At 44.9% G+C, this 23,760-nt stretch overlaps 1 protein-coding gene across 1 annotated transcript in view; it reads right to left on the reverse strand.

The window, feature by feature from the left end:
• LOC131271619 (cardioacceleratory peptide receptor-like) overlaps nt 1-10,849 on the reverse strand; it is a 35,910-nt gene extending 25,061 nt beyond the window's left edge. Inside the window, exons 1-2 of the mRNA XM_058273116.1 lie at nt 10,262-10,849; nt 10,045-10,164 (exon numbers count right to left, since the gene is read on the reverse strand). Of these exons, the coding sequence (XP_058129099.1) occupies nt 10,045-10,164; nt 10,262-10,849 (708 nt within the window). The remainder of the gene's footprint in view (nt 1-10,044; nt 10,165-10,261) is intronic.
• Nucleotides 10,850-23,760: the final 12,911 nt, after the last annotated feature.

Genomic DNA, 23,760 nt, shown 5'->3' on the forward strand with positions numbered 1-23,760 from the left:
GGTGATCCATGCCACAGTCGATCCAAACGTTTTGAAAACGCTTCCGCTTACCGAGCGTCTATCGTTGGGGTCACCAGCCCAATCCGCATCCGAGTACACCTCCAGCGCTCTTCCTTTACCTCTACGGTAAACAAGGCCCACATCTAGAGAACCTTGTATGTAGCGAAGGATTCTCTTCAGATGTGTCCAATGCTCCTCCGTTGGACAGCTCTGATACTGGCTGAAAAAGTTCACTGCTGCTGCCAGATCAGGTCTTGTTGTTTGAGCTGCGTACATCAAACAACCCACCAATTCGCGATATGGTTGCACCGTACGGTTTTCCTCTGTGCCTCTCAACAGCTTCAGCCGATTCTCGATTGGTGTCGAACAAGGTTTGCACGTCTCCATTTTGAATCGTCGCAAGACATCCTGGAGATAATTTCGCTGGTGAATCTGCATCACGCCTTGTTCCATGTCGTAGCTGATATTCATTCCGAGGAAACACTTAATTTCGCCTATGTCTTTCATCTCAAATTCGTTCGAAAGGCATTCTTTCACACGCTCTACAGCCTCCAACGTCGATCCTACGATGACAAGATCATCTACGTACAGCACGATAATAGCTTTATCATTCTTTGTTGATCGTGTATACAGGCACTGATCAGTTAGGCTTCGCTGAAAACCCAGACGATCATGAATGAAGCTATCAAACCGATCGTTCCATGCCTTTGACGCCTGCTTCAGGCCATACAGAGACTTCCGCAAACGGCACACAAGATTTCCATCGCTCTGGAATCCTTCAGGCTGCGTCATTAAAATCTCCTCCGTTATCGTGCCATTCAAAAATGCGGTTCGCACATCCATTTGATGCACGATCATTTTCTTTTCATTCGCGTATGCTAAGACCGTTCTGAGAGTGTCCAATCTAGCAACTGGAGAATATGTCTCGTTATAGTCAACACCATAGCGCTGACTAAATCCTCTAGCCACCAAGCGGGCTTTATAACGGCAAGGCTGACCGTCCATGCCACGCTTCACTGCAAACACCCACTTACAGGTAATAGGTGTTCTACCCTCCGGTAGCTTTACCAACTCCCAGGTCTTGTTTCGGGATAAAGATTGCATTTCTTCGTCTACCGCAACCTTCCATTCACTCCAATCATCACGCTGACGAGCTTCACCCAGTGAGGTTGGAAGATTTTCGACATAACTCGTGGCATTTAACGCAAACGCTGCATATTCCATTGCGTAATCCTTGTGCCACTCAGGAGGTTTACGCTGTCGCTTCGACGTTTCAACATCAGCAATCGCTTCAATTCCCACATCGGAACTCAAGCTAGGAGCGGTTTCATACTCACTAGTTTCTTCCACGTTTTCGTTCGTTGAATACCATGGAACGTTGAGTATTCCTCCTGTCGCTGAAGGTTCCGCGCTCGGGGTAGAAATTTTGGCTTCGTTTTCATGGCAGGATTCCAGAAATTTTGCAGTTCTACTAATTTTTATACGGCATGTTTTCAGATCCACGAACCGATAAGCTTTTCGCCCTTCCTCGTAGCCAACGAACACCAACTTCTCGGATTTCATATCCAACGCCCGACGCTTCTCTTGTGGCACATGCACGTATGCCTGACTTCCGAAAATTTTTAAGTGGAAGTATGTTGGTTTCTTACCCGTCCATTTCTCGTACGGTGTGAGGTCGACCGCCGATGACGGGCAGCGGTTTTGTAGGTAATTCGCCGTATTAATTGCTTCGCCCCAGAACTTTTTCTCCAAACCAGAGTCAGCTAGCATGCATCGCATCATTTCTTTGAGATAACGGTTTTTGCGTTCAGCCACTCCGTTTTGTTGTGGCGAATAGGAAGCTGACATTTGTTGCATGATACCGTGCTGTTTTAAGAATTGTTCCACTTCCCCACTACAATACTCGCCGCCACCATCCGATCTAATACACTTGGGGTACTGTCCGAACTGATTTTTCACGAGTTCGCAGTATTCTCGGATCTTTTCTTGTGTTTCAGCTTTATGTTTCAGCAAATATATAACCGAGTAACGGCTGAAGTCATCGACTAAAATCATGTAGTACCGATTTCCTCTTGGTGTCGACACTTCCATCGGTCCTCCTAAGTCACTATGCACAAGATCCCCCACTTTATCGGATTTACTTTTTGAAACTTTCGGAAAAGGGTCTCTACTCATTTTTCCTAGGCAGCACGGCCCACACAAAGAATTCACACTACAGTTTCGAATCTTTAGCCCGTGGCCAAGATTTTCGCGCACTATTTGATATATGGCTGTTGGGTCGCGGTGTCCAAGACGACGATGCCATATGTGTTCGCACGATTCATTTTTCAGTTCTTTTGTCACCAGCACTTTTTCATGGCATAGTTTTAGGTAATAAAGGCCACCTTTTCTTTGGCCTTCTAGTATTACTTTTCCGTTTTTAACCACTTTACACTTTTTATTGTTGAACAACACTTCGTACCCTAAATCAGTAATTTTGCTCACTGATAGGAGGTTTCCCGCGAGTGTTGGTACCAGGTTCACGTTGGCCAGCGTAACATTTTTCCGGGAGCCACTTTCGTCCACTGATATGAATCGACTACGACCAGATCCGCACGCCTCTGTGCATTTTCCATCAGCGAGCTGTACAACCGAGTGATTCGATTTATCCAAATCTTCCAGAATCGACTCGTTGTATGTCATGTGCGACGTAGCTCCTGAATCAAAGATCCACATCCCAGCCTTTTCGGCTTGTGTAGTCATCAGGCACACGTTTCCATCACTGCCCTGTACCACAGCCATTCCGACACTGTTCCTCTTTTGGTCTGAGGCGAATTTGCGGCAGTCTCGTTTAAAATGGCCTCCTTTCTTACAATAGTGGCACAACCTCTTTTTGTCACGTCCACTCATTGCACTTTTAACAATCATAACCTTTTCTTCTTTATCATGTACACGGCGCCGTCCCTCGTCTAACAGTTTTCCTTTCACAAATTGAACGGTTAGATCTGCGTCTGGTCTGCTCTCTAGGGCAACTATGAGGTTATCATAGGTTTTTGGCAAACTCGATAGAATGAGCGCCACGAAAGATGGATCCGAGATCTCCTCACCAAGCGCCAGTAAGCGTAGCCGCAATGTCTCTATGTTCTGTAGGTGCTCCGCCATGTTGCCGTCTTCTGGCATGCGAGCAGCAAACATTTGCCGCATGATGTGTATCTTGGAGGATAATGAGGATCTCTCATGATACCCCTGCAAGGCATCCCACATCTCTTTAGATGTTTTGTGTTGCATGACATGGATTAGTTGTGAGTCTTCGAGCGACAGTCCAATAAGAGCCTGCGCTTTTTCATCCCGCGTTACCCAGAGCGCCAACTCCTTAGCCTCCTCAGGTTTCGGTGCAGTGACCACATCGAGTAGCTTCTCCTTCGTAAGAAGGAGGCGCATCTTAAATTTCCAGATGCCATAGTTTTCGTTGTTTAGTTTATCTATTTGCACTTTTTCAGCCATTGTTTGATTTTACTAAACACTTTCTGCACTTTACGAAACACTTTTTAACACACTCGGGCTGGGCCCATAACCTATTGAAGGTTGTTTCTTTCAGTAGCCTCAAGTGAAGAACGCAGAACACTCTCGATGTTAACACCTTTATTCGCAAAGACAGACTGATGTCTAAACCGACTGACAGACAACTCTAGACTAACATTCAAGTGTCAAAGTGACACTCCACGATGCAGGGGTTGCCCACTCTAATACATCTGACGGAAGGATCCTTCTTTGCTCTCTTTCTGTCCGAACAAATTATCGCCCCACTGTGGCATAAAGGGAGGTTGCTTTGACTCGTGCTCCGTCTCCAACACCTCGTAAAACCCGGTTTCCCTACGGTGCGGCAAAGGCAGCCAGTAAGGGAGCAGAAATTCAAATCAAGATAAATGTTAAAATAATCGCCAACAAGCATGAAATTGATGAGACGCACCGAGTACCGCTTCACCGTGGGGTTGGAGCAGCTCCACCCAAGTCACATACGATTAGTGTACCTTTCGATGGGTTATGCTAATTCCCTGCAGCATTACATCTGCTCCGGTTATGCTGCTGCAGCTACTCTTGCCTCTTCCAACATTTCTCAATGGCCATTTAACATACCGCGCTCGACTCAACAGTGAGAAAAGCAAAAAAATCCACAAGAGATAAAACTTCTGAATCAATAAAATCGCCGACACGAGAATTTGATGGCCACAACCTGAACCGGTGGGAAGGTTGAGGAACGCGCACGGGGGACGCCACTGGTAGCCAATTCGAGAATCCAAGAAATACGAACCGACAGCTTTACAGTTCTGTCGACGGGAGGCGGCGACCCTCGTATTCCTCTGGTCACATTCTCTCCCCCGCCCCCTTGCGTAAGGTGATAGAAAATCGCTTCCTTCGCGAGACAGATCTGCTTACATATGTCACGAACACGCCGCCGCCGGTGGCAAAGTGACTCCCCGGCCGGTTTTGAACATTACATATCGCGGTGGGTGGTAGGCAAAATTCAATCAAGTATTTTGCGCTAGCAGACGCGCAAAATATGTTTTTCTCGTCTGGTAAGCCGCCTCGAAAAAGGGAACCGTGGAGGAATGGAAAACAAATTCCTTGCGAGTGTTTGACACCAAGCTATTCAGGACACCGCAATAATGGCATACTTAGTTGGTAAAATAAAACTATAAACAGAAACTTCTCCTTCCAGTAATAACTTAGTACATGAAGTTCAAAGATATCTAGGATTTGACGTTTCTCCGATTGCCACCATCACGCTTTATTGGATGTTTTGCTTTTCAATTTATTCTAATCAAATTCGATCAGGAGTTCTGCCACATTGTATTCAGTTTCATAATTCACTTACACTTCAATTTATTTCGTACGCTATCAAGTAAGTAGATCCTTCACGTTAAAGCACTTCTTGATACTGTTTGCCACCACGAGAGGAGGAACCAGATGCCCATACACGCGTATGTTTCTGCCAGAAGTACGATAAAATCTTCCTTTTTTTCTCCATGCCTCTCAAACAGTAAAGCCGCCCTCAAGATGGATGGAGACTATAAAGTGGTCCGTTCCCTGCAGCGGTAAGTACGATAACCGGTATTTCTGGATCATGTTGGATTATGTTGTTAAAATTCTCCACTATGCACACAATCCATTAGCGGCGTAACGCCTTTTGCCGAGAGATGCATCGCGCCTGCACGAACCCCGTTTAATTATTTCCTTATCACGCCATCTCGATGTCGGTAACGAATGAAGTAACGAGCCGGCCCTAGTGGCAGGGGAATGCGTTTTCTTTTATCCGCCGATGCCGAGAAGTTGGTGGAAAATTCAATAAAAAATATTAATCGATACATCCGTGCTGTGCCCGCAGTGATATTCATCTGGCAGAGAGAAACACCACACCTGGTAACCTGGTCTTTGCGGAGGCCGAATGGAAGCCGATTAGGAGCGTATTGTAGGATTTACTTGCTGGTAATCGTTTGCTGGTGGTGGAAGAGCCAAAGAACCTTCCCTGATCCGATACCGAACCTGATCGAGGCACGTAATTCATTCAATACCTTTATACCAACCGGACCATCCGGAGGAAAACAGAATCACTCGACTGAGATTAGTTTCATCCGACAAGAACGCAAGTAAAATATTGAATATTGAAGAAAATTGAATCTTTTTCTTCGTAAGGATCTTCTTACGTGATATTGCGACAATTTTTCGAAGCCGGTTGGAATAAATTACTAGAAAAAGGACTAACTTACTATACTTTACATTTTGAGTAGTTTTTGTGTACAGAAAAGTTAGTTGTTTCTGAGTTGCAAAATCATGATTGAGCATGGAGTTTTTAAAGCTCCTTCCGTGAGAATCTTGATGCTGTCGCAAAACTTAAATTGATGCGGCGTACATAACAAACTTATCTGCAAACTTCTGCCAACACCTCCATCACTAAATTCTCCTTTATAACTCGAACTGAAGCGTACGAATTATTATTCACATTTTTCGTCTTCGGCGCCCATACACACATGAGAAAATGTGGCCACCAAAACGGTCCCTCGGCTTACGTAACGCACAAGGCCGGTAAAGACACACCACTCGGAAGTGCATGCAAATTGCTTCATTTGCTTTCCGAAAACGATCCATCCACGGGCGGGCGGTCGGTAGAACCCTTTGAAACACGAAGCAGGCACGGAAACGGCAGCGGAAGTGTTTATGGCCAGAAGAAGCCGAGCAGGAATCGGTTGATTTGATGTGCCCATGCCCCCTCCACGCACTCTGTCTATCTTGCAGCTGAAGTGTGTTGCTGGGTGACAATTTAATCCATTCTTGGCCGAGCCCAAACATTCCGGCGCCGGTCGGCGTGGTCTTCTTCTGCAACACCCGGTCTTCTACCTGGCCGCAACTATCAATACTCGATGAATTTCAATGAAGTTTCACCGGTGGACATAGCATGGCACTGAACCGAACCGACCCGTTCGTTCTACCGGAAACCACACTCATGTATGCTGGTTCGCAACGATGTTTTTGCCAAACGACAAAACGCAGAACTTCCTACTTGTGGCTCTGGAGTGGAAGAATTATTAGCATTCGAGATAAAAATAAATCGGCAACAATGCATTTCTGTTAACCAGGTTGAATTATTTGAGTAACAAATAAAATTGTTGAACAAAATTGTTGTTTTGAGATTTTGAAAGATGAAAACTAGAGGTGAAAAAATCAGTTTAATTTAATTGATAAATTTAAATTTCTGATTCGTTGAATCGTATGCTTGCTTAGATGTTCAACAGTATTTAGACATTCAACAAAGGGTAGGGATCTGAACCTCCAGGGATAAATGAATCAATTTGAATAGACCTCGGATATAATAATCATGTAAATCAATCCCGCCGAATGATTCTAAAGGCACAACGGCAATGAAAACTCGACGGAAATACTTACTTAGATTTCCTCATCATATATTAGATATCTTCATACCTTAGATTAGATCATTTTGCAACACAATTCAATGTCACAATTTGTACCAGATTTTTCCTTGTGGAATGTTGTTCCATTTATGAAGCCATTTTGCTGGGCCATTTCAAACCTTTTATCCTTTTTTTTTTATCTTTTCCACGTTGCGTAATTCATTCGCCATCACAACCATCTATGCGGAGACCGATTGACAGGCAGGTGTGTAAAAGAAAGAGACCGAAAACTATTATCCCGGTGAGGCGTACCAGCACCATCACGGCCATCCTCAGACAGTGATTGGAAGGAACAGGGTCGTACTTTATTGTTACGGCGATAAGCTGGCAGAAAAAAATTACCTTATGGCGTGGAAAATCCCATCCCCGTGGCGTACAGCAGACGATCGTGTCACGTGCTGGAAATCACGACATAACCTTATTCATCCTTTCGGTCGAACACTTTTGCAGCGGCAAAAGGCCCGGGGTTCGGAGGGGTTTGATATGTAAAACAGCGGGTGGTTAATTGTTTCCCGCTTCCGCTCGTTCGTTCCGCTAATGGAGCGTTTAGATCCCGCACATCCACGGACTGCCTGCCGTTGACTGGAAATCGGATTTTTTTCACACGCTTCTTCTAACATAATTCAGACTTTTTTTTATTTTTGGAAAACGGTTCAGTTCGTGGAAATTCACGTACTCTTGTTAAACTGTCGAAAAGCGCAGTGCACACCTGTTCGTGAAAATCTCGGGTCACATTGTCAACCATCCGACGGAAACCGTTAAATCGCAAGTGCTGCTCCGTTCGACGCGTGATAACGGAACGATGAACGATCGGCAAGTAAGGGGCGTCAAATTCCTTCCGTGATACACAAACACCACGCACCACTGCAGAGTGTTAATGGCAGCGGAGTATGGCGACTTCCGGTAACCTCCACAACAGGGTTTCCTCCCCGAAATGGCGGTGATAAGCAATTTTAATTGCCTTCAAGCTGTTGCTTTTCGGCTGCCCGCCATCGTCTTCGACTTCCCACCCACGATTCCAAAACTAGGTTAAGTGACTTTTTTACGACCTTGGCCGGTTTCCTTCCGGGAAACTTTCCTTACACCCCCTCCCCTGGAACCGGGGGTTCGAGAAATCAGGAAAAGTTATGGGTTGCCATAAATTTGTCCCACACCCTTCGGGAGCTTGGATGGGAAAACGAATCACGCATGGCGTTTGTGGTTGGAAACCGATTGCCACACGCTTCCCTTTTTGATAACTAATCGGTTTTTGCAGGTCCGCCCGCTTGCGGTCCGTGTGAAGTGGGGAAGCGCTTTTTCGGTTGCCGGATGTTTAGCTGAATTGTTTCATTTTCGCTGGCGCCAACCGTCTGACCTCTTCAGGGGAACAACGGGGTTGACATGGTTAGAGCGGTAAAGTATCCTGCTTCTCACTGGCGTCACGGTTTATTGCAGCGTGCGGCTGCCACATTGTCGTCGTCATAAACCAAAACCCCTGCCTGACGCATGACCAGACCACATAACTGATGTCATTAAAAAGAATTTGAAAAGTTCCCCACTGTCGAAAACATTGTCAACCTTGTCGAACTGCCAGAACTGAGTGAAGAATTTTAGAACAAACGTCCAAATTAATTTAATTATTTTTAATTGAAACTCTGTAAAATGAAGCAATCGTGGTGCTCTAAAGTCTGAACTTTCAGCAAACAATTCTTATTCAACCTTCAATAGGGCAGAATTTGTACAATACACCTTATCAACATTCAATCATAAGCATCGGACCCGATAATCCAACAGGCAACAGCTTAGGATCTTTTTACAAATCTCGATGCATTGCTAGAATCGTCGGATGTTTCCAGTATGCCAAGAATCTTTTTACGCTCACACGTTCCGAAACGGATTGAGTCCCCAACCTCCCACCTAAAATACGTCATGGCATCATCTAGCTGTTGAGCTACTGGTTGCGGAATATTTTGCTGCCAGCAACATTCCGGCTTCCACTGAAGTATGGACGCAACCGAACACGCTGCTCCCGGATCACGGATTCACCGACATCGCTGATGTTGGTTTCCCGTTCGCCTTCACTCGCTCGCGCCAAACTCCGAACACAATCTCTATAAATTATTCCGTCTAGACAAAATCAATTCAGCGCAGGGACGCTTCAGGACGCGCTAGGACGCCGCCGTTCGTTCCCCGTAACACACATACCCACGGAAGACAGATCGGACGATAATGCCGATAATGCGATAGTGCTCCAGAATTCGAGACGTACACAAGCTGCAGCCGGCCGCAAACGGGTGGGTTTGAGTGGAGATAAGCATCGGAGCCGATGATCTGCAACGCTTCTGGTGGTATTCTGGGTGAATGAAAAACTGCGCCAACAACTGGAGGTGTGACGAGTTCACGGTGTTCGGAAAAGCTACGCACGGTTAGGAATTTCAACCATTTCTTTTGTCGCAGCAATCATAATTGGAATGCACCAATCGAAGCAGCAACGGGGCGAGTGCGACGAAAGTTTCATCCGATCAACTTCACGTCAAATTGTTGCGGCAACGGAAGTTCAAATACTTCAACAACCAACCACTCGGGCTCGCATTACAGTTCAGCGTTGTGGTTAATCTCTTGGCAGAGATTCATCCTACCGCATCAAAGTTTAAGCTCCACAATCCGGACAAGTATGCCCACTCACTTCAATTCCAGCTGCATCCATCCACTTCACGTTCTCGGGCACTTGAAATGCGCAACCAGTGACTTGAGTGCTCTCCAGCTCAATCCGCCAATATCTACCAGAGAGAGCGTACAATAAACCAGATCATATTGCAGTGATTACCGAGGAGCGGAGAAAAAAATGTTTACGCAAAGATAAGAAGCATCTCGATGACTTCATAAAAGCTGCTACGCGTTTCACAACCATTACCAGCTGGTGATTGGTTCCTCCGATTGCACGCTAAACCTCATGTCCTTCAAACAAACAAAAAAAGTCATTGGTATATACTTTTATTGTCCCGGTGGAGATTTTGAAGGAACCATCGGCGAAGAAACCAGAAAAATTCATTCGCGTTAGTACTTCTCCCGAAAAAAAAAATCACCCAAACTGAAGGTGCCAAGCGGTGAAACTTACCTCATAAAAGTAAAAGGAATTTATCTCCTCGCCCCGCGTTCCGTTGTCGTCGGCGGCGCCGTTCGCGGCCGCAATGATGGACGCTCCGGAGCCGCTGGTTGCGGGCGGCGCTAAAAGGACCTGTAAAATTTTACGATCCCCTTTCAGTTCCTGCTTCTTTTCTTCTTGTTATTTATTGTTGTGGTGATGCAAACATGGCCACCTTGTTTACACCTACCTGCGATAAGGCCGGCGTAATGTTCATGCCGATGGCATCGTTCACCGCGACGAACGAACCAACGGAACTTACCAGTCCAGGCTGGACGGTGGTGAGTGGCGAGGGAGATCCCGTGGCGGCAGCGGCGACGGCGACAGGAACGTGCCTCGAAACTCCGAACGTGTCCCCCTCCTGCTCCCGGAAACGCATGCTCGATGTAAAGGCGCTGCCACCGAGCTCCACCGACGCAGAGGGCGGTAGGATCCCAGCTCCGGAATCGTTACCTAAGCCGAAGCGAATATCTAACTTCGAGCCACAGTTGGGTGGCCGGAATCGAAGGTCACCGGGGCGTCGATCTAAATCTGGCCCAAAGCCTCGGCCCTCATCGGACGCGTTGCTGATGGTGCCCGCTGCGGGAAGTGAGCCCCCGTGGGGCATCGGTATCGGGTCACAGTGGAAGCCATGGCTCCCCGGGAAGTTCTCTACGGCGAATCGATATGGTGTCGCTGGTTCGCGCGGCTGCACGCTCCCGAATGCTGGTCCGGCCGGATCGGCATGGTACTGCACGGCAAGGTGACGCAGGTAGGCCCAGGTGAGAATCGGCAGCATGGTTCCTTGCGCGTCTTCCCACCGGTCGGCATTTCCCGGGCGGACCTTTCCACGACCGCTACGGTTGGATTTCAGTCAGTGCCTGAAAGCAGATATATGTGGAGACTACGTTAGGCATAATCATTTAGAATACACTTCAGAAGTTGACTCTAAGATGAAACCTGGTGGTCTGTTTTCGCAAGGACTCTTTTCGATATAAAAAGAAAAATTCCTATTTCATTCATAAGATATCCTAAGCCAATTGTGTCCAAAATACACCAACTCAACCATCTGTGCACAATACAATTTTCCTAAACTGAACTGAATGTTCCTAATCTGGCAAAATCTCAATTCCGGCAAGTTCACTTACAAGCATCCTTTCTTCCTCTCGAACTCGTCTGCAAGCTGTTTTATTTTGTTTCGTGTTTATCTAAGCCCCTTTCCCCCAGTTCCCTGCCGAATACGAAGGACTAAAAGTTGTTCAGCGATTTATTTCAACTCACTACGCCGTGTAATCTAACCCAAATAATCACTTTCCAAATACCATCTCCCGGATGCGTTTGCCAAAAGCGATGCTTACCAAAAAAAAGAACAACAAAAGTATGAAAGATTTCCCATTCCGTTGTCCGTATTTCATTCGAGCGCCCTTTTTGGGGCCATGGTATGACATAATTCGACCAGCATCCCGCACTGCGTGTGTACACATTTATTTGCTGAGTTATTTATGAGATTTGGCTGCAAATACAGGTTTGGGTGCGAGGAGTTCCGCTACGCTCGGATGACGTTTTTTCCCTTGTGGCGGAGGGGCGGACATGGACGGCGGACGGTGGAAGTTATTTTTCGCTGATGGTCCCGAAATTGTTGACTCGATTGCAATTTCGTGCCATAGCGAATAGTTTAACGATTTACCTTTCACCTACTGAGGAGATGCAACGGGAGGCGAAAAAAATCAGATATCCTCGATTGAGAGTTGCGAAGTAATCCCAAGCCGAAGATATTACTGAAGACTAGCAAAAATATGCGAAATTCGCAGAATACGGTTTACCACAAGTAAGCAATCGTGGTGTCAGCTCTGCCACCTCGCCGGTTCTGATTCGCAATCAACTTATGATCCATGAAGTGTGAACGCGATGTCTGTCGACCCGCTTTGCCATCGACGATCGGCAGCGTGCAGAATTCTCTGCACGGCAGGGTTTGTCCCGATTCGTCACAAATCGTTGGTTCAGAACGGTGCGAACTCGCTACTCCATGTGCATCGAAGTCAGTGAGCTATTTTAATTACACCGTCCCCACGTTGGGCACTACGTATTGAACACTTTTATGCACCTACGTTCGACATCGTGCAATCCACTGCACAGTAATAGGCAATATGGGTGCATCGAGATAGAACATCAGACCACGCGCCATAGGGAAGTAATTTTCAAAATCCTCTTGAAAGCCCGCTTTCGGATAGTGACATCGATTGAATGGCATGGAACTTCTTTATTTCTTTTCAATTTAAAGGCACCATTGATCTAGTGATTAGAATGTGAACAGAAAGTCAACTGTCCAGCGACTATAAATCGTTTTTTACAACAAGCTCCATCCTCGAGATTACATCCTGGAATTTACATAAACTTAGACGCATGTTTTTTGATAGAATAACAAATGAATCATTGGTGCAACTTTTACAGTTATTGGTTAATTGGTTAACTATTGCGTTGTTCTGCATTTTCTTATTTTAAAGGCTCCTCAAGAAAGCAATCCATGCGATGTTGCTATTTTGTTATGTTTTCCAAACTGTTTTTTATTTTGCGTTGAAATATCTGAAAAACATTGTTTTATTTTAGAGTGCTTGAGTTTAATTGAAACGATTTAAGAGAAATATACCATTTATTTGGTTTCAACCAAGTTAATAAACCTTAAGTCCTGTGCCATCATTCAATGAAGAACGTTGCTATCATTTATTTTGGGCTTTACCGAAGGAAGAAAATGAAACTTCTGCTGGGAAGTTTTTGGTTTGTTGTGTTCTGATTTCTGAATCCCGCACTAGAGGGCAAGAAAAGCCTCATTCTTTGGTAGAACAATTTAGCCAAGCAATCAAAACGTTTGTCGCTACATTACCTCGACACATTAACTACCCAACACTTGCGCCGACCGGTGTCGTACTTTACTCCCCCGATGGAGATTTTCCTCGATTGTACATTTTTTCCACCTTCGCGTGAAAACAGCGTCGAGAATTTAATTGCAAACATTTCTTTTTCCAGCACATTCCGGCTAGCAAACGTTTGTACAAATGAGCCTCCCACATACCCACCCTGCTGGCGCACAGTCAAGGTACCAGGCCGTGGACAGAATCGCCGGATCGGGGGCACAAAAAACAACGCAACCACACGCGCCCTTCGCTATTTTACGCCACGAGGCCACTTGAAGCGGAATGACAACGCACCGCAGTGCGAAGAGGAATTTGCGAATGAGAAATACTCACCCGGCCGGCTACTTGCTAAATTGCATACCATTGCCACAGGATGGCTCCAGTCGTCGTTCTACTCCAGTTCCTTCCTTTGCATCGCGGCGTGAGGCCGAGTTTTCTTTAAGTCCGTTTAAGATTTCTCTACCCAGCGAAATCGTCAGCGCGACGAGTGGAAAACAAATTGCCGACGATCAGCGCCGGTGTCCTCGGATGTGCGGTTTGGAGCAAAAGGAGGTGGGCAGACAAGAAAATGGACAACGATGGTTGTTCTCAACGGTCATGTTTTCCATTGGCGAAACAATAAACGGGCGCGCAACGAGCGAACACGATCCGCGACCGAGATCACCATCTGTCAAATCCGATCGCGAGCTCAAAAACGAACCGTCCCTCGGGAGGAGGTTGTATATTTTCACTTTCGTTGTTGGAGAAAAATAATGTTTCAGAAAACCATGTCCACGAACCACGTACCTCTTGCACGTTTCCGAGATGGGCAAAATATCGCACAATCCGTAATTCCATGTGTCGGCAATTAATTGCCAAACGGTCAGCTGATGACGAGTTGTTGCTTGATGGTTGACAGATGAACGACAACACGCGGCGGAGTCACGTCGCGATCCCCCGCGAGATGGATTCACACGCACGCAGTTAACCCATAAGCATCGCCATCGCCGACAGACGAGCTAAAGATTTACATTTTTCCATTACATTTCAATTACAGTCCGCCTTGTTTCGTTGCATTCCGTAACGGTTACTCGTAGTACGCGCTCGGAAAGGGAAATGCACGCATTCCAAACCGGCGCCTGAGCCGGGAGGGGTGGGGGTGGACGCTTTTTCCCCTTTGAAGATTTGCTAATTGAATAATTAAATTGGCCGCACCGTACTGCGCCTCGTTCGCAGTGGTTGGCAGTTGTTGGAAATTCGCGTGCATGCGAAACGTTAGAGGATGTGTTTGAGATGCAAGAGGGGAATGCAGTCGGTCAGAATGTCGGTCAACTAATATTGCAACCGAAGCATCGCGCCAGTCGCATCCGATAGGGTTGTTAAGGACGTCATGGTTGTAGCGCAAATTTTGTCGAATGATTCGGTGTAAATTTCGTCTGCTTCATCGAAGCGACGATTTGCTGGACGGTTTAGAACATCGTTCCGAAAACTTGTTGAAACCCGATATTTTCAGGCAGACGTCTTCATAACCTTTGAAACAAGCGATCGTGAACAAACCATATTTTCTAGTTTTGAAGGTTGAATCTCTCACCGAAAGGTTTGTTATCATAAAACAAATTTGTTTCTTGCACACTTTGTTCGTCTATCAATATTGCATTCAATAGTTTCCATTGAAACTTTCATATATAAACTTTCAAAATATAGATCGTTCTGTTTCCTATCACAGAGAAACCTATATCTCCGATCTAATAGTTTTTGTTTTGAACTATCCGCAATCAAAACACACCAAAACCATTGCTCCATGTAAACAATTCTAAAAACTCAGAAAATGATCATCCTGTTGGAAATAATACGTCCCAAAATGTAAAAGGTTTCGAATAATTAAGTTTGGCATCACTGCCAGATCTACTGTCATCGTGCGAAGCTGTCAGTTGATTCATTCGCCTGCTATCCATCATACAGACAAGAACTAATAAAGTGTTTAAGAAAAGAAAACATCTATTTTACAAAAGGTTATGGGCCCAGTGAACCCACCAACGTGCGATCAGTTTTACTGGTGAAAGCTAAAGTTTTTATTTTTTCCGTTTTGTCAGTGAAGTGTAAAGATGGCTAAAGATATTACATTCGACAAATTGAATGGACGAACGAACTATGCGTCCTGGGAAAAGAAAATGCTTTCTTTCCTGAGAACCCGTGATCTGTACAAGTGCGTGTTGCCCGCTCCGAATACTGAAAAGGATGAAGAAAAGCTATCGCGTGCTGTTGGATGGTTATTCCTTGCCTGTGAAGACCATGTTGCGCATCATTTCGGGAAAGACGATAGCCCATTGCAAATTTGGGAATCATTGCGGAAAACATTTGCCGAGACCGGCATTGGTTTGCACCTTCAAGCAGTGATGACGATCTCACACACGTATAGATCGGACTGTGAATCGAATGATGATTATGTTGGAAAGATGATGGAAGCATGGCGACGCTGTAGTGAGGTTGGCATTAAATTCGAGGACAAAATAGTAGCCTTATTTATGCTAGGGAACCTAGGACCGGAATATGAGTCGTTCCGACAAAGTATTGTTGGTAGTGGCCAGCCGTTGACGGTTGATCGTGTTAAGTCTGGGCTGTTAGAACTGACGCCAGTACAGAGTAAAGGTACAGAAGTGGCGTACTATAGTGTGCCAAGACAAAACAAGTTTCCAGGAAATAACGACTCAAGTAAAAGGCGCGACTACAGTGACATAAAGTGTTTCGGTTGCGGTCAGAAGGGGCACTTCAAAAACAAATGCCCTAAAGACAGCGGCAACAGTGCAAAATGGCGTTCAGGCGGCAGGATTGCAAATCCAAAGAAGAAAGAACATGATGAAGCAAACGTTGCAGCTGCCTTTTCAGTCGTTTTCGGGGAACGAAACAATGATTGGTTTTTAGACAGTGGAGCGTCAAGGCACATGACTCCGAAACGAGAAATACTGAACAATTTTCGGAAAATCGACAGCCCAGGAATAACTGTTGCAGATAACCGCAAGTTGAAAGTCGAAGGTTGTGGTGACGTTGAGCTTTCCGTGAAGGGGAAGAAACTTTTGCTAAGAGACGTTTTGTATGCACCCGAATTGAAAGCGAATTTGATGTCGCTTGATATTATATCGCGTACGGGTCACAAAATAGTTGTCGAAAAGGGTGTTTGCAAGGTTTTGAACCGTGATGAACAGTTGATCATCGAAGCAAGTTCGACAAATGGAACATTTAGAATAGATGCGAATCATGTATTGTGTATGTTGGCTGATAAAAATGCGCTGGTTGATTGGCATCGCAAAATGGGACACTTAAGTTACGACGGTCTCAAAAAGATCGAGAAAGCTGATGATAACGTGAAATTTTCCGACACAAAAGAAACGATCGCGAATTGTGAAACATGTGCGAAGGGGAAGCAAGCTAGAAAAGGCTTTTCGAGGAATCAGAAGGTGACAATCAAGACGAAAAGAATCCTTGAGTTAGTGCATACAGATCTGTGTGGTCCCATGAGTTCGTCATTAGGTGGTTCAAAATATTTTGCGGTTTTTGTGGATGATTTCTCTCGAAAGGTTTTTGTTTCGTTTTTAACCGAGAAATCAGCGTTAGCCCCTGCATTACGAGACTTTATTGTCAGAATGGAAAATCAGACTGGAGCAAAAGTAAAGCGTCTTCGATCGGACAACGGGGGGGAGTTCGTGAATGCGGAAATGGTTAAACTATGTAAACAGTTTGGAATCGTACACGAAACGACAGTGCCATATACTCCTCAGCAAAATGGTATATCCGAAAGAATGAATCGGACGATCATCGAACGAGCACGATGCCTGCTTGTTGACTCCGGGGTTGATCGGAAGCTTTGGGCCGAGGCAGTAAATCATGCAGCTCATATCATTAACCGATCGATCAATAGATCTTTGGGCGATCGTTGTCCTGAAGAGATTTGGAGTGGCAGAAAGCCAGACCTGTCCAAATTGCGAACATTTGGGGAACCTGCAATGGTCCATGTCCCCAAGATAAAACGTACTAAGTGGGATCCAGTATCCGTCAAAATGTTGTTTGTTGGATACATGCTCACAGAGAAAAACTTCAGGTTTTATAACCAGACGGATGGAAAAATATATGTGAGTAGAGACGCTAGTTTCTTTGAAAGTGTACCCAAAAAACAATTCTATGTTGATACGACCAATGATTGTGAACAGCTAATAGCTTCAGTTGGGGTTCCGGACGTATCAGAGGTAAAGAAAGCGGAAACACCGAAGTCATCGTCGGATGATGAGGAGCCAAGTTTCGAAGACGCGATAACGACTCCTGAAAGTGAGCCAAGGCGGTCACAACGTATACGTCGTCCAGTATTACGAGAGGATTTTATTTCCTATTTCACACGTGATTGTGAACCGGAAGATCCCGAAGACCGAGAAAGTGCATTGAAGGCACATGATGCAATATTTTGGGATAATGCCATGAAAGAAGAATTAAATTCCTTCAAATCCAATGAATCTTGGACATTGATTAACCTTCCACAAGGGCGTAAGGCATTAAAAACCAAGTGGGTCTTCAAACGCAAGCGTGCGGAAGATGGAACGATCGTGCGGCATAAGGCTAGGCTTGTGGCCAAGGGTTGCAGTCAGCAACAAGGAATTGACTACAACGAAACGTACGCTCCAGTCGTGCGTTATGAATCGATTCGTATATTGATAGCCTTAGCAGCGCAGAAAAATATGGGTATTGATCAGATGGATGCTGTATCGGCTTATCTTCAAGGCACTATAGACGAAGAAATTTACATCCAGCAACCCGACGGTTATGATGATGGTTCCGGAAAGGTGTTTAAGCTGAAGAAGGCTATGTACGGGTTGAAGCAGAGTGGACGATGTTGGAACACATGCTTAGACAAAACCCTACAATCTTTCGGGCTGAAGAAATCAGCAGAGGATCCGTGCGTATATTACAATCAAGACAGCAGTCTCGTCATCGCTATCTACGTAGACGATATCCTAATTTTTTGGAAAAACGCTAACATTCGAGATGAGTTGAAGTCTAGTTTGACGAAAGCCTATCAAATGAAAGACATGGGAAAGGCGAAAACATGCATAGGAATGACGATCGAATATGAGAAAGATTTTATACGCATCAACCAAAAGCGATACGCGGAGGAGGTATTATCACGTTTTGGAATGCTGAACGCAAATGCAGTAAAATCACCGTGCGACATAAGTCAAAAACTCACCGCCAGATCGGATACAGAACCTCAGCAAGATATACCTTATCGCGAAGCTGTTGGCGCGCTATTGTTTTTAGTGCAGGGTACTAGACCCGATCTAGCATTTGCAGTCAGCAATGTTAGCCGATTCAACGATAAACACGATGAAACACACTGGGCAGCAGTGAAGAGGATTCTCCGCTATTTGAAAGGGACGACCGATTACAGTATTGGATACCGACGTGGATCGGAGGATACTGTAAATGGATACGCAGATGCAGACTGGGCAAACGAACAGGATGAGCGTCGGTCTTTCTCCGGTTATGTATTCAAGTTGGCCGAAGGTGCGGTTGCTTGGTCGTGCAAGCGTCAACAATGTGTTGCCGTGTCGAGTACAGAAGCTGAGTATGTGGCGATTGGGCATGCGGCTAAGGAAGCGGTATGGTTGTTACGCTTTATAAAGCAGTTCCGCGATATATCAACCATTCAGCTACACTGCGATAATCAAAGTGCGTTAATTATGACAGAAAAGGAAGCATTTAGGCCAAGAACAAAGCATATCGATGTAAACTTCCATTTTGTGCGGGATCTTGTGAAGCAAGGGTTAATTACAATGAAATATGTTCCATCAAATGACAATCTCGCTGATTGTCTCACGAAAGGTTTAAGCGGGCCAAGATTGGCATTAATCATTGTAGGTTTAGGGATGTATACTTCTTGAACTTAATCCAATTTTTTGATTTTACGTTTTGGTCCGAGTTGGGGTGTTGGAAATAATACGTCCCAAAATGTAAAAGGTTTCGAATAATTAAGTTTGGCATCACTGCCAGATCTACTGTCATCGTGCGAAGCTGTCAGTTGATTCATTCGCCTGCTATCCATCATACAGACAAGAACTAATAAAGTGTTTAAGAAAAGAAAACATCTATTTTACAAAACATCCATCGGAAACAGCATCCCATCGGTTGATCATAGGTACTGTAGTGAGGAAGTGCGTTTCGTATTTGATTCATGTTCCACAAACAACTACATCAGCCACTCGGCTACGCGAAATAGGTGCGGAAATACTATTTCCACTGCAGCTTCCAACATCATCATTCGCCGGTCGGTTTCGGTTCGATTTTGCCTTTCGATACATCCCACAGTTCTTGCGCGGAGTCGAGAATGGTAAGCGAAGGAGCACGGGACGGATATTGCAAATACGTAAACAACAGCAGAGTGCTCCGGATGACGGAATCACTGTTGGCAACTGAAAGCCGCTCACTGGATCGAGGGAGAATGAATGGGGAGTACTTTCGGAAGTGAAATAGCAATTTTCCCGCGGAACTACCAGATCGGACCAGCGACGAGGAGACGGATCTCTCTTGCCGAAGGGGAAATGAAAGTTGATCTTCAAAACGATTGAGTTTGGAAATGTGTTTTGCTTGAGCGTTGTGTCTCCAAGTGGAAATGAACGTCGCGTGCTCCGTCACGTTTAACGGTTGAATTTTCGAATGCCGTAAGTGCGACCATAGTGGAAGAAACTAAAGGTAAATAAACTATGATGGGTAATCATTTACGTCAAAAGACAGACGGATAGTGGACTAATGGGCGGAATGAAAATAAACACAGTGCCAAAGTCAACTCAAGCCGGCTAGTGTTGGAAAAGTAATTTTAAACATGCTCTATTGGGTTAACATTAGGGGATGCTGAAAAACCTTCACCAATCAGTAATTAAAATAAATTGTCTATCATGTAATGACGTTCACGATCTTATTTGTTGTTGATTGTTTAAATAAACTCTGTTAACGAAGGAAAAACAAAAACAGTTATTCGACAATCAAATGAAGCGTCATAAAATGTTCGCAAAAAAAGTCAACAAAATGGCCATGTCACTTTTAGTAAAAAAAAACCTAGCACCAACTTGTCAAACTGTCTCCTGGTAGCTTCTGGTCGTGAGAATCCGTTTTTATACGTCGGATATTGATTCACTGGAAAGTGTAAAAATAGCTACACTTTATAGCCTGCTAAAGCTGTGGTTTAAACATTCCCGGCCACTACGGGCCAGGTACACGAAAAACACTTCAGCATCAACTCCCATCGAACCGACGTGCCAATACCGTCCACCGGAACCATTACTCATCGGACAATGGTTGTCACGGGGTGGTGATTGTTTTTGCACCCGCCAACCAATTTGGCCCTCCGGCTAGCCAGCTTTTTCCCACCCACGAAAATCATCGCAGTGACGCATTCGACGCCATTTTGCAGTTTGTTGCCCCTGAATCCGGCGAGAAATGGCTGCAATTTGTCACTTCAAAAAGCTGCCCAAAACAAAGCTCCAGCGTTTGTCAGCGTCTCGCCGTCTCGATAGCTCCAATCAGGCATTTTGTTTTGATTGTTTTTCCCGGTCTCGCATTCAGTCTATCTTTGGATAGGTTTTGTTTTTTCCTATTCAAAATTTGCTTCATTTAGTTTTAGCTTATCAAATCAATTACGGTAGCAGCCATGTTACGCAAAAAAAAGACGCTATACAAAGTAAACACATCATCAAACAGTTTGGAAAAACGATTTTCAACGCAGTCGCACAAAACGGGTGGGGAGGGAATGGTCACTCCACGTTCGTTACACTCGATGGAAAGGTATCACGCAGTGACAAGTCAAAAATTAAATTACTCTCTATAGAACTCGTAATTATAATTTAACCGACAGCTATTTCCACGAAATACGAAGAAAACTACGTATCGAAGTCTAACTGCATGTATGTGCTAGTTTTTCGTTACTTTTATGTAAAGGTCATATTTTAACTACTTTAAGAACTTTATATTGGAAATAAATTTTACACAAACAATTAAGTTTTGTCACCGCACACAGCTTTTCCTTGCAATGGTGTTATTGAATCATTCCCTTCAATGAGGTTGACGCCACCCCGACCAGACGTGCAAAAAAGTAATTGAATTGAAAGACGAATTTTCCTCTGCGCACGAAAAACCACGTTAACATGCAAACCATTCTGGGCATTTATTCTTTTCGTACCACACAGTTAAATGCTCCGCTTTTCGCATTTTAATGTTCCAACACCATCGTGCTAATTGTGTGATCTTTCCCTTTTCCTTTCTCTTGCATCCACTGCTGCGGTCTTTATTTGATTCTGTAGCTTCTACTTCCCCCACGCAGCTACTACTCCCCGGGTTTACGCGGGGCGACGTATTGTATAAATACAAATGTCAGCGAGTGCAAATTGCAGCTAATTGATTAATGTCCCGTAAGCACCCGGAGCGAGCGGGGTGCCACGAAAGACCACCGGGGCGGAAGATCGAGTGCATTCGAATGAAGGGAAACACATTTCTGCTGATTTTCCGACTTTTGCAACAGCGATTTTTCTTTCATCACAACGCAGGTCGTGTGTGTGTGTGTGTGTGTGTGTGTGTGTCTGTGTGTGTGTGTGTGTGTGGGAGGAAAAACAGAACACAAAAGAAAACGAGAACTTCAAGCGACCAAATGCAGTCATATGATTAAACCTAGATTAGTTATTGTAAATTATTGACAGTACTTAAGTGTCATTGGAATCAAATTTAAACAATTTGATACGAGAAGTTGCTTTTAAAATGCTTGAACATAATTTACTATTTTTAAAGACATTGCTTCGCTGGTTGTGCCACACGAAAAACGACTCTTTTCACTTCCAGTTGTCAACAAGTACAAGAGTATCATTATGTGCCCCGGGATATCCCAATTTAAGGGATATTTAACTGTTGAGCACCAATTACACCAACCCACATTCGATCCAATCCGATTGGGTTCGTTAAAAGTTTACCTCCCACAGCTTACATTAACGTCTTTCGCAAGTATCAGCACACTCTCTATTCGTCTATTGGCCTATATTGCCCCTGCGTTCTCGTGTACATCGAACCGACACTAACTACAGATTCGATTAAGTACTTTTCCGGCAGCAACGACCACGTAAAGCACTTCATCGAGGGAAAACTCGTACTCGGTGTTTGAAACGATCCGAGAATGTTTTCTCGGGAAATTCACATTCGTGCGAGCGGTGGGTGTACGTTTCGGAAAACTTCCGACGGGATGAACGAAACGAAGACGAGACGTGGCGACGATGTTGAGGGTCATCGAAGGACAGCATTTCCAAGCTCGGTTGGGCAGTTGCGAGATCCACATTCCACAGTTGACCGGACCGGCCGAACCTTATCCCTCTAGCCTGGCCAGGTCTTGGGACGATCCTTAATATTGGACGGCAATGGGAAAAGGTCCACCAATATGAACGCACTGAAGGCGAAGCAAAAAGTAAAGTGCAGTACGACAGGGGTGGGGGAAGGTCTGAAATGTGCAGAAAATTGAAACAGGAAATGGGTTATCGGAAACATTCACCATGCTTCGTAGCGTATCCACATCCTTTCCTTCATCCCGTGACCTTCATGTTGGAGTGCTTTTTCTCTTCTTCTCTGGTAATATGACGCAAACTCGTAAGCTCCATCAATTTTCAATCATATCCAAAACGCTGGAAATCACTTCAACTGGAAGAATGGCCTGATGGACACGATCCACCCAACCTCTTGGCAGCAGTCGACTTCTGCTGTTCATTTTTTGTTATTTATGTTAAGGGTGGCTATCGAAATCGCTTTTCTGAAATTCTGGTCTACTGTTACAACTAAACAATGTTAAGGAAATAGGAATATTATACTAAGAAAAAGGAGAAAAAGGAATAGAATTGAATCGTGGTAAACTGTTTGATACCAATTTGAAACATATGTGATGATTTCATCTTTAGGTTTGGAACATTACATTTGTTTCCCGAGAAAAACATGCCACCATTCTTAGCCTGAATGTATAATGCTTTCGTCAAAGAAACTCTCATATATGAAAAAAATAAAAAATCCACAATGTTCATGGCCACGCCGTTATTGTTTTTTCCGGAGGTCCGGCTTTGGTGGAAAAGGCTATCCCGAAAAATCCAACGGTACGGTCGTAACGATCGTCACATCCGTTTGCGGGTCGGAGGCTGGTTAGTGTATGATAAATGACGACCGTTGCTGGTGAAATCCGAAAGATAAACCAGAACCAGCAAATGGACGAGCACAAGAACGTCTCACAAACACTCACCGGTCCGACCGGGAAAGCGCTACGACTTGGTAACCAGGGGATCGATGTCGGTGAAAATTGAAGCACGGCGTCACGGGCCTCGCTTCCGGAATGGCATTTCGTCCCGGCCCCGGATCAATTGAGCCGGAAAAATGCTGGTCATTTCGAAATGACGAGGATATGATGTGTCCTTTTTTTGGGCTTTGTTTGGTGGTTTCTTTCTGCTGGAACCGGTATGTGCTTGTTTGACTGGAAACGGTAACCTTAGGAGTTTGACTCCACGGAGAAAGGGGAAAGAAACCACATATGTGTGTACATGTGTTCGAAGGTATGTTCTATCCTATCTCTTCACCGTGTAGGAATGATAAACTGCTGAATAAATGACAGAACCTGCAAATAAAAGGGATCGCAAGCAGTCTCCAAGTTCCTTTGAACGGAAGCACGTCTGGTAGAGGATTTCACAAGAGTACAATTTTCGATGCAACAAACTTTGGTTTGCAGCAAATTCGAACTAACTGGTGGCTCAAAATTGAAAACGAT

Source organism: Anopheles coustani, chromosome 3 (assembly GCF_943734705.1).
Source record: "Anopheles coustani chromosome 3, idAnoCousDA_361_x.2, whole genome shotgun sequence".
NCBI lineage: Eukaryota > Metazoa > Arthropoda > Insecta > Diptera > Culicidae > Anopheles > Anopheles coustani.